The 12,220-nt window shown below is 35.8% G+C and overlaps 1 protein-coding gene across 1 annotated transcript; it reads right to left on the reverse strand.

Moving 5' to 3' along the window:
* Positions 1–7,789: 7,789 nt before the first annotated feature.
* On the reverse strand, positions 7,790–11,594 carry timm17a (translocase of inner mitochondrial membrane 17 homolog A (yeast)). Its single transcript, XM_026221216.1, has 6 exons — positions 11,479–11,594; positions 10,770–10,869; positions 10,593–10,656; positions 9,138–9,266; positions 8,881–8,991; positions 7,790–8,237 (listed from the first exon to the last, which is right to left on the reverse strand). The coding sequence occupies exons 1-6, from the start codon at positions 11,502–11,504 to the stop codon at positions 8,167–8,169; spliced, it is 501 nt and encodes a 166-aa protein (XP_026077001.1). The 5' UTR covers positions 11,505–11,594; the 3' UTR covers positions 7,790–8,166.
* Positions 11,595–12,220: the final 626 nt, after the last annotated feature.

Genomic DNA, 12,220 nt, shown 5'->3' on the forward strand with positions numbered 1-12,220 from the left:
TGAAAAAATATATTATTTAAATACATAAATGATACAAAAATGTACATTTATTTAAATAAATAAATATTTAAATTGAATTAAAATTAATTTTATTTACTAAAATTACTTTTCATCCAAAGTTTATTTTTCCATACAGGAGTCAACAATTTGCACTATTGCTGGGTTAAAATCAAGTAAAACAGAGTAAATAGAGTACATTCTGAAGTTAAAAAAAGAAGAAAAGTTGAGTTAATTTATAGAAAGTGTTTTGGGTAAGTGCTTACAGAAGAGGTGTGGCTACATTGGAATGGGTGTGGCTTGAATAATTAAGTAAGCATTAAATTATATTCCAAACATTTTGTTATATATATATATATATATATATATATATATATATATATATATATATATATATATATATATATATATATATTATATTTATTAACAGTATTATTACGTGACTTATTGAGGACATATGTTCTGTTACTTTTATAATTTCACATTTTGGATAATTGAAACAATTGAAAAACTCTTGGGAAATTGCAATGAAGGGGCCGTAATGTGTGAGACTTTCGACTTGAAACAGTAATAACCACTTGTCTGCAACAGTGCCTTGACACTTTTTTCGTTGGCCTTGGTTTAGATATTTTTCCAACAGGGATTTTTTTTTAAGTCTTTGTTTATAATTTACAAACATTGATTTGAATCAAAGAAGTATTTGAAAATGGGATAAAACACAAAGGTACAGTCAATGTACTTAAAGGGATAGGTGATCAAAAATTGAAACTCAGGTTGAGTAAATGTCATTTTATGTATATATATTATCTATATCTATATCTATATTATATCTATATATGTATATATATATATATATATATATATATATATACACACACACACACACACATACATATTACATATCTTGCAAAATATTAATATTATACATACACATTTAAGTAGTTTTAGGCCATAGTGCTTCATGGAGTTGGGTAGGTGCCAAAAAGCTCATGTGTGATTGCTTATCGCAAATCTTTTTTTGGTGGGTTTATTTATTTATTTATTTATTTTTTCAGAATCATATGTAATGTTGAACAAGATTTTTTTTTTTTTTTATTACTGCTATTAATACTTTTTACTTCCTGACCTGACTATAACACTCTGTAGCAGTGGTGTCGGTCCAGGAGAGCTACTACCAGTTTTGCAGAGTTATGCTCCATCCTTGATAAAAACTCACCTGCCTGTAGCTTCTAGTGACCTTGATTAGCTTGGCCAGGTGTGTTTGATTAGGGTTGGAGCGAAACTCTGCAGTACTGTGAATCTCCAGGTCCGACGCTGGCCACCCCAGCTGTATAGCAACACCCAGAACACCCTAGCACCCACCTATAACAGGGGCACCCCTGACCCATAATGTCTAAGAATGTTCTTCCATCTGCATAATATGTGCAAAAGAAAAAATAAGAACACCTTAGAAACTATCCAGCATTGTGACTTCAGCACACAATAAGAAAAAACACATTGTCCCTTTGCTGCAACCTCGATATTTAAGCACATATCAATAAGAACACCTTTTTCTTTTTTAAAGAAACAAATATGATCATGTTGTTAATTAATATAGTGTCATGTGACTACACACTTACCTGTTTACCAGTTCAGTGCAGACATCTCTCACATCTCAGGGATAATGTCAACCATGTGCATGTTGTTTCACTGCCAGCTATTTCTCAGAGTAAAAGTGTCAGTGTCACGTATTCTGTTCCCTTAGGAGCCCTGCACAGAAATCAGTCACTGTCTTTGGGACGCTCTCATGATGGATGCCTCTGTTTATTTGCATTCGCAAGTTATTTATTTGCACAGAGGCACAAACGATCAGAGGAAGAGGACATCTAATTACTCATGCACCCTCGTCCACGCATACTGTATCTCAGGGGCTGCAGGCAGCATTTCTAATGAAAATAAAACTATTCCAGTCAAACAGCTAATGTTTTCTGTCTGTATTGTAGGGAAATTTACATAAAAAACGAACTTAATGACATTTGATTCATATCAAATTATATGTTTATTGCTAGGTCTGCATTGTGATCAAGCGCCCATGATACATGACATCAGTGTGTAAAATATTAAAAATATTTTGATCAGAAAAGCATATTTAGATTGGTTTCACTTAATGCATGTGATTTTAGTGTCCAAGCTTAACTGCCTTGCAGGTGATTGAATTGGTCACTTCTGATCACAGATTTAATAAAGAAAGTGACACAAAAGTTAGTGAGATGAGCTGCTGGGACATGGTCTAAAACGGAGATGACGTGCATGCGCACGCACACACACACTCATCACTGAATGGAAAAACATGCCTTTTTAATGTGTTAGTTCTCCCAGGAGTTATGAGATGTCTGGATTCAGATGCTGTGAAATTTTGGCTAGTCACAGCATGGAGATGTTTAATTTTGATATTATGTCTTAAAAATAGAATATATATATATATATATATATATATATATATATATATATATATATATATATATATATACAGTAAAGGCCAAAAGTTTGGACACACCTTCTCATTCAAAGAGTTTTCTTTATTTTCATGACTCTGAAAATTGTAGAGTCACACTGAAGGCATCAAGGGCTATTTGACAAAGAAGGAGAGAGATGACCTGGCCTCCACAGTCACCGGACCTGAACCCAATCGAGATGGTTTAGGGGTGAGCTGGACCGCAGACAGAAGGCAAAAGGGCCAACAAGTGCTTAGCATCTCTCGGGGATTTCAGGTGACTACCTCTTGAAGCTCATCAAGAGAATGCCAAGAGTGTGCAAAGCAGTAATCAAAACAAAAGGTGGCTACTTTGAAGAACCAAGAATATTACATATTTTCAGTTGTTTCACACTTTTCTGTTATTTATATAATTCCATATATAATTCCACATGTGTTAATTCATAGTTTTGATGCCTTCAGTGTGAATCTACAATTTTCATAATCATGAAAATAAAGAAAACTCTTTGAATGAGAAGGTGTGTCCAAACTTTTGGTCTGTACTGTATATATTACATCTCTAAAATAGAGACTTTTGGAATATTATCTTATAATAAAATATAAAATTTTATAATAAAATACATGTTTACATAATATAAAGAAATGGTTAATTAATAAATAAATATTTGATTCTAAAATATATCATAAAATAAAACAATTTATTTGCTTTCATAATAGGGTTTTATTATATTTTAAACAGGCAAGTTGGACCAAATTAATGATAAACAGGAACAGAAGTCTTTCAATACTGTTTGAAAAGCATTAGATGTTTACCATGAAGAAGGATGAAAGAAAATGAAATATAGAAATAATAAGAAAAGAGTAGATGTGTTTAACCTTTTGTCTGGAACTTACTGAACTAAAAAAAGTTTGTACGTAAAAGCTGTGGATAAAGAATGTTCCACCTACATTTTGAACAATCACTGGCCTTCATCTAAAAGCCACGTTTAGTTCCCGTGGGCACGGTTGTTTGCTCGTCAAATAAATAAGATGGAATGATGTTTACTCTGATTTTCAGAAAAGGACGGCAATGTTCCATCCTGCTGGGCCATTGTCCTTGGCAAGGACTCCACATTGAAATGAATGTTTCTCTCCATGCAGTGTGTTCCTCAATGATAAAAACGTCTGCTGTCAGCTCCGGTTTTAGAAGGAGAAGACTTTGTGCAAATTAGACCAACCCCTCTTTACCTCTGAAAGCAGTCCATTCTTTATAGGCAATTTATTTAGTTCAGGCCTGAATCCCTCCTCCATCACCCCACACTGCCTCTTCAAAACTGCTACTCTTTTATTCCTGACAGCTCAAAGAGCATCTCTATCCATCGGTTGATGCCCTTGTGATCACCATGACTACCCTAGGGAAGGTGCTGCCCATTACAATGTTTTAGAATAGTGATATCTTAAATATTAAGGGACAACAGAGGTCTGAGTGACGTTCGGATTTACTGCTACTCATACATTCCTCCTAATGCTTGACATATAGCAAGTTATGGAATAGCAGTAAACTCATTCTGATTTAAGGTTAATCCAATTTAAATTGAAAGGAATAATCCAGGGTTCAATATAAGACATAATCGACAATGTCAATTACCATGACAGATTATTTTCTTTATAAAAGCAAAAAAAGACACACGATATTATAAATGGAATTAAATGGGGCATATGGAAATTAAAATAATAAAAGATGTAAAAGACATAATATTATAATATCTAGATTTTTTTTTTAAGTTATTGTGGGTGACCATACATCCTCTTTCTGGGAAAAGATTTACGCTTACAACTTTGTTGCCATGTATGCACAACAACAGAGCAGCATAAACTTTAAATCAAATTTGAACAGCCCAAATAATTCAGAAAAAAAATTAAATACTGTTATAAAATAAATAATAGTTTTTGCTTTTAAAGCCTCTAAAAATTGCCCTCATTCACTTCCATTTTAAATGCTTCGCTGTAACCTTGATATTTGCTTAATAAAAAAGGGACACGAAAAATGCAGTCACTTTCAAAAGTTGTGTTACAGAAGCCTAGAGTAGTGCTCTGTATACCAAGACCTCATTAAATGCACAGCATTCCACCAAACATCTGAGGGTCATTATCACCAACAGTGATAATGTCTATTGTACATCATGCTGTCATGTCTAATGTTTTCCGTCTTCTTTTTTTTTTCCCACTTGCCACTGTTCACATGGCAGACTCTGATTATTCACATTAATAGTTAATACGACATTTATGAAATGCCGTTTATTCCAGACAATTGCCTGCAAGCCTCACATATGTAAAAATGATCTGTTATTCTCAGAGGAAGAAGTGAAGGACAGAGCAGGAAAATGACGAAAACAAGGAGAAAATATAAAAGGGCAGATTTATGCCATTCATTATTTATAACTGGACAAAAATGCATCAATGTTTAAAAGCCTTTCTGAAAATAAGTCTTGACTGTATTCAATAAAACAATTAGACACAGTTATGACATTTTATGATCGTTATTAGGCTCCAATATTTAACAAGAAATATATGGCTGATTCTTCAGGGCACAGTTGACTAAATTAGATTTGTTTAACTGGTTTTTAGTTAAAATAATAATATTCCCAATATACAAAATATAAGATGCACTGTTTGGTAATGATAAACAATAAAGAACATTTCTTATCATCTAACTGTCACCCAGCTGATGTTTCCCTGTCACTTCAATTGAAAAAATAAATACAGATACTTGAAATCAAATACTTTTTTTTTTAAGTTTATCTAAATTATCTATACATAAAATAAATAATTTAAGAGACAAACACTGATGCTGTGCAGATCAGGAAATAACAGCAGCTAGTTAGTGTGTATCTGGTGGTAAAGCATAGGGCCTCAAGTGAGAAAAACATCTAATTAAAAGTCTCTTTGATAACTTGGTACTTGGCAGTGTTCAGAGATGGACACGAGATTTTTGTAGTAACACGTCATTATCTAAGTATTCGTCTATAATTTAAAATGCCACATGCATTCTCTCTTCCTCATTCAGATTACAAACAAAACCACATCTTCAGCAACACAGAAAGGTTTTGGCGTCTTTCAGCTTGCTCAATGCACTTGTATACAATCAAGAATGCTACGCTCCCACAGTGTCTTCAAAAGCCCTGAATTAATAATCGCAGCACTTTTTAGGAGCTATGTAGATTAGCAACCAGTCATGTTTGCTGCCTTAAATTATGAATGAGTTGTGTGCACCACAACTTGACCTTCCTCCTGATGCTGCTGTCTCCAAACAAACTTTCATGCAAGCAGGATGAAGCAGTGTGAGGTAAAGTGCCAGGGCTTTTTATAGAAGACATGCTTTTACTGAATGAGAAGGATTGGAGCGAACATAAAATGGAATTGCAGAAGTCAAGCCAAACTACTTGGACCTGTGACTTGAGGCAAAAGGTCAGAGAAAATTACTTTCCCATAAAGGGACGTCAACTGGCAAGGCTAAAAAGACACTGAAGTAAAAATACTGAATGACATGAAGCAAGAAAACCAATGAAAACAGCAGGTTATGTCAGTCTTCAAAGAAAAAAATTTGTCTGCTAGAAAGAATGCCATTTGTCCAGCAACATGCTAAGAGAATGAAAAGGATTAAACACTGAATCCAACATATTTGTGAACATTTCATTTAACAACACAATTTCCTCATGTTAATAAGTATTCTGGTTTATAGAAGTAATGCCCACCACTCCAAATCATTATTTTGCATAGAGTAAAAGTAACGCCTGGCGTCAGCATTGGCTACCAACAAAAATATTGTTTATTCCAAAACCTGAAACTATCTTTTTGTTTCAAAAAGGATGGTTTAGAGTTTTGCCCGATGAGCATTGACCACTGCTAATTTAATATCAGTGGACATCCGCCACAGACTCCAGTGGATCAGTGCATCCAATGAATCATACGAACAGATTCATGTATTAAACAAATAGTGCTTATTATTTTTGTCAATATTGTGTGAAAGTCTACTTTTAAGACAAAGTACTTGTAAAAACTGACAAAAGTAACTTTCTGCAGACATTTAAAATTCTCACAAAAAACTGACTCATTAAGTTAAATCAACTTGAAAATTTCTGTGCTCGATTTTAACTCTTTCATCTTTTTCATTTTAGTTATACTTTGTAGATTGATTTTGAAATGGAGATTCTGCTATTCTTGTCTGTAAAACCACATTCAGTGGCAAATAACATCTCATGTTTTTCACACAAAGACCACCACAGCAGTAACTAATTTATTTACTTGGTTTCTCAGCCTAATTTGGCTCATATACCCATAAGACTAATAATTCTGTCCATTCATGAACCTTTTTTTCTGATGCATCCTTTGTGATCAGAACTTTTTCTGTAGAGAAATTATATAATTATACTTACAATACAGCATAACATCTTGACACGAAAAAGTTTTACTTCTAGAAAATAAATAGCTACTTCAAAAAGTAAAACGTGAAGGAATATATTCTGTAAGTGAAGGTTTGGCATGAAACAGTCAATAAAAATCTCCAATATGTATATACGATCTTATTGAGGCCCATGAGAAAGTTTACACACTAAGGCAAACAAATCAGTGCACAGGCATGTATTAAACTCTTATGCAATCACACAACAATAGTATTAACATTCTCTCACTCACTCACTCACTCACTCACTCACTCACTCACTCACTCACTCACTCACTCACTCACTCACTCACTCACTCACTCACTCACTCACTCACTCACTCACTCACTCACTCACTCACTCACTCACTCACTCACTCACTCACTCACTCACTCACTCACTCACTCACTCACTCACTCACTCACTCACTCACTCACTCACTCACTCACTCACTCACTCACTCACTCACTCACACACACACACACACACACACACACACACACACACACACACACACACACACACACACACACACACACACACACACACACACACACACACACACACACACACACACACACACACACACACACACACACACACACACACACACACACACACACACACACACACACACACACACACACACACACACACACACACACACACACACACACACACACACACACACACACACACACACACACACACACACACACACACACACACACACACACACACACACACACACACACACACACACACACACACACACACACACACACACACACACACACACACACACACACACACACACACACACACACACACACACACACACACACACACACACACACACACACACACACACACACACACACACACACACACACACACACACACACTTTATACAGCCAATTGATTGGGGTTCAAGGTCAAAAACCTAGCATGAGTTAAACAGTATACCTATTGCTTCAGCAAACGTGCTGGCAAAAAATGACAAAACAAGAAAATAAAAACACAGAATAAGTGGATGAAAACACACAACTGAGTTTTGACTTAAATAGAGGGGGACACACAAAGCTGAGAATAGCAAATGGCATACTGAAAACAAAAGCAATGACAGGAACAATAGTGTTTGCCCTTCATATTCCCTTTGTCACAGTCATTCGTGGTAAGTGGCATGCTCTGTTGATGAATGAGTTCCACACTGTAACTTCAGTGTCTTAGATGAGTTCATGGAATAAGAAAAGGCCTTGAGTGTTTAGTGGCTTCTCATTGGTACTGTCTATAGTCTCCGAATGATGAAGCAGGCATGGGAGCAGGTTCTTCCGCAAACTGTGGGCCTGTAGAGAAAACATGATGTTGGCTTGTCTGTTTTTATTTAAATATTAATTTTGGAAATTCACATTATAAAGGGGTGGTTGATAAGCTTTTTTTTCCGAAAACTTAATTATGTTAATGGGGTGCAATATAACATGTTGCGGTAAAAAAAAAAAAGGATTATTTTCACATATTTTACCTTTATTCTACACTGCTGTTTCCATTCTCGTCATAACGGTCTGTTGAGTTCCTGGTTCTATGAAGCTCCTCCCTCAGAAATACGCAATGGACTCTGATTGGTTAGTGTGCTTGTGATTCACTAAATGCCTAGTTAATGTTGTCTGGAAATGCCATGCCCCCTTACCATTACAGGTAGTTGGGTGTTCCCGGGAGCGGGGCTTATGTAAACATCAGGGTTAGTGATATCACAAACCCAGGAAGAAGCTCGTTGTAGTCCCTACCAGCCTTTTTTAGTCCTTAAACAGCGATTTCTTTAAAAGAAAATATCTCTCTTCGCATTGGACTTTGCGCATTGTAACTTTGTAGACGTTGTTTATGCTCTAACAACAACATTACACACTAACTAAAGTTCAAAACTTGAAATCATAATCAACCACCCTTTTAAAAAGTTTTACTCCGTTTCAAAGGATGACTTTGCACACTTACCAGTTGGGAATTGCGATGAGGCAAACCTTGTGAGCAGAATTCCTGCACCCTCTATTAATGCAAGCAGTATACCTCCCATTGCAGCAGAACCAACCATGGCCACCGGCCCATCTGGGATGAGACAAAAGATTAATACCACACACATAAACATAGGTTATTCTTTTTTAAAAGAATAAAAAAAGAAGAATGCACTTAATATTTGTTAACTCGCTTACAGGACCACATCATTAGCCACAATTCTTTGGGTTTTGACTTACTTCTTGCTGCTAAAATGGCTCCTGTCATGGCTCCACTTGTGATTGAGTTCCAGGGGTCTTCTTTGCCCCTCACCTTCACCAGTCCACAGTCAATCATGGAGAAGAGGCCACCCCACACAGCAAAGCTTCCTAATGATGACAAACATTTGACAAGTATTTGTAATGCGTAATATATTTTAAACTAAAACCAAGATATTTGATGCAGACAACGTGTAAATAAATAAATATATATATATATATATATATATATATATATATATAATTAATTCTGAATATCACTAAGTTTGGAGTCAGCCAGATTTTTTTTTTAAGAAATCAATTTTCTTTCTGGCATTTGCTTCTATAAGAAAGAAAAACAGGTGCCAAATTAAAAGTTTAATTTATTTATTTTTCTTAACACTAACATTTCATCATACTGTCATATGCTTATGTCTTCCTTCCTTTTGCAGCATTACAATTGTAATCCATCTTGTAGATGTCCTAAAGAACGGTTTGTAAAGAATTGTTTATTACACAGAATCTGTGTCAATACCACGGACCATAACTATGTCAGCATCACTTGGACACTTCGTGTAGTTTGGGCTCCTCTTCGGTGCATCATTTAAATGTTGTCACATGACTTGTACACTTTCAGTCTGTTTTTCTTTATTAGTAGCATGTCATCATATAGAAGGTGTTGAATTACATCTTTAGCTCCTTGCATTCTTTCTTATGTCAACAGGTTATGTAATGAATATACAATATAGTGCATATTTTTTGAAATATTCTCCCCTTTATAGTTATTTTTCTGGCTGACTGATGAGCTTATGGACACTGAATGGTTATTCACAGCTGACGGCTTTACCTGCTGCAGTTTGTTCAGATTGTGGCCAAAATGGACACTGCTTTTCTGCACTTTTACTTCGCAAGTCTCCATCACTTTCAATCTCTCTCGAGCTACACAACTGGAGCTGCTTTTAGCAAGAGTGCCGTCAGCGCTGGAGTTCGCAGAGATGAGGACTGTTTGAAAGTCTACTTTCCACTAAAACTTTGATGCGCATCGGCATGGTTTATTACGTCAACATAAAAAAGATGTGATCGCAAAAAAGCAGGAAAAAAGGCTTTTCACGCTAATTTTTAAGTCATCATGTACATTTATATAGTCACCATTGGCGATCTCATCCAAAATAAAACATTTTGAGCACTACATTAGAATATTAAAATGATTTCTGAGGGATCAAGTGACACTAAAAGACTACAGTAAGGTCCAAATAAAACATTATTTTAAAATTGTAATAATATTTCACAATATTAGTTTTTATTTTATTTTTTGTATAAATACATGCCACTTTGGTTTGACTTTTAAAAACATTAAAAAAAAATCTTACTGAACCTAAGCTTTTTCGTTTTTCAGAGTGTATCACTCTGCACACATGTGGTGATCATGTGATAGATGACCTTTGAACTTTACATTACCTCCTAGTTGTGGAGCTCTGGTCCTTATGGCTGTCAAGCTACCCCTCATTCTGTGATTCATTCCCTACAGAGATGGGAAAAAAAACAATGTGATCTTAATATTGGACCAAAGAAGGACTGCAGTTAACCTAAAATAATACAGCATCACAGTTTCATCAGCATATCATCATCACTCACAGAAGGAGAGTTTCTGAAGCCTTTGACGGCCTGAAAAATCCCTCCACCGATAGCCCCCATGGTGAAGGCGCCCCCACAGTCGTCCACTATCCTCCAGGGGCTGAGAAACAACGAGAAGTCACGATGATGAGAACGATAAATGTACATAAAGTTTATCTCTCCTACTAACCACCCATGCAAAAAACAAGGTAAACACGGTTTAAAAACATTAAAAATATGGTATTACCATGGACCCCCTCTACAATGACTTCATTTTTGTTAACGGAAATCCTACTCGAAGAAGTATTCATAATGTCTCCCAATAAACGAGACAAAAAAAAAACAAGTCTTATAAAAATATAAATATGGGATTTCTTTAGTGCTCATGTTTTCACGTATTTTTGCTAGTCGGTTGATCTATGTCATAATAGAAAAAATATATATTCGGTTTTTTAATATTGCAAAAAAATATAAATAATATATATTATTAGTCAACATAATATAAAAACAAAATCAACTGATCACGGATGCCGGCAGAACAAGGTCATGTGCTTGACTGACAGCACGAAGCCTGCACTGAAGGACATCGCGTTGAATAGCGTCCGTCAAACCGGCCATATCACGATCATTCGAGCATCAAACAGCCTGACAATTAATCCGACCATTTATCAGATATATATAACTGTTTGATATGTATAAAACAATAAGTCGTTTGTGGCTGTCGGCTCACCATGGCTCCCTCGCGTACTCCTCCATTTTGTTCTTTTCCTGTTCGCGCTGACGTAATCAGACACGTGCTGCTGCTGCGGGTGACGTCAGGTTATTCGCGTGTTCCTTTGCTGTCTCTTTCTTTGTGATCGTTGTATAGAGGGCCCTCTAGTGGCAATATTTCTACCAACTGCAACTACGCAGAGGTCCCCAAATTGTGTGAACTCCACCTCGCCCAGAGGCTGTGATGGCCTCCACACATTGTTTTCACCTGGGATTAAACAAAATAATAAACTGCAGGTCTAATTGTGCTTTTAAATTGGGGTATTTGCTCACTTTGACTTGAAATTGAGAGTTTGAGATTATACACATTATACACAATTAGGCCTATGCCTGAAAAACGTCAACTTCTAGTATCTCACAATTCCCATGTAAAGAAATTTTTCAAGTGACTAATAAAACTGAGCTTGCCTTTAAAGCAGAGTTTATTCTTTTGGCAGAGAGGAGATGGAGCAACACTATAAATAAGTAGATGGCTCTGCATTAAAACAAGAACTCTAGAATCTCTCTCTCTCTCCCTCCCTCATCATGTCGCCTTTAAGTCATTGCTCTGAGTCTGACAGGCTGTTGGCTATGTTTCCATTATTAGGAAGGGGAAAGGAATGAGATGCAGACTGAGCCTGCATTGAGAAATGACCAAATATAGACATTTCAACAGTGCTTTGGTTTATTCAGGCAGGGGCAATCAAAATATAAACTAGCTT

Source organism: Carassius auratus, chromosome 36 (assembly GCF_003368295.1).
Source record: "Carassius auratus strain Wakin chromosome 36, ASM336829v1, whole genome shotgun sequence".
Taxonomy (NCBI): domain Eukaryota; kingdom Metazoa; phylum Chordata; class Actinopteri; order Cypriniformes; family Cyprinidae; genus Carassius; species Carassius auratus.

Bases quoted from the DNA above. Each gene is read 5' to 3' on its own strand.
- timm17a (XM_026221216.1), bottom strand. From the start codon at position 11,504: ATGGAGGAGTACGCGAGGGAGCCATG. The intron at 10,657-10,769 runs GTGAGTGATGAT...CCATCTCTGTAG, and splicing joins GCTTCAGAAACTCTCCTTCT to GGAATGAATCACAGAATGAG. The intron at 9,267-10,592 runs GTAATGTAAAGT...TGTCATCATTAG, and splicing joins CAGAGCTCCACAACTAGGAG to GAAGCTTTGCTGTGTGGGGT.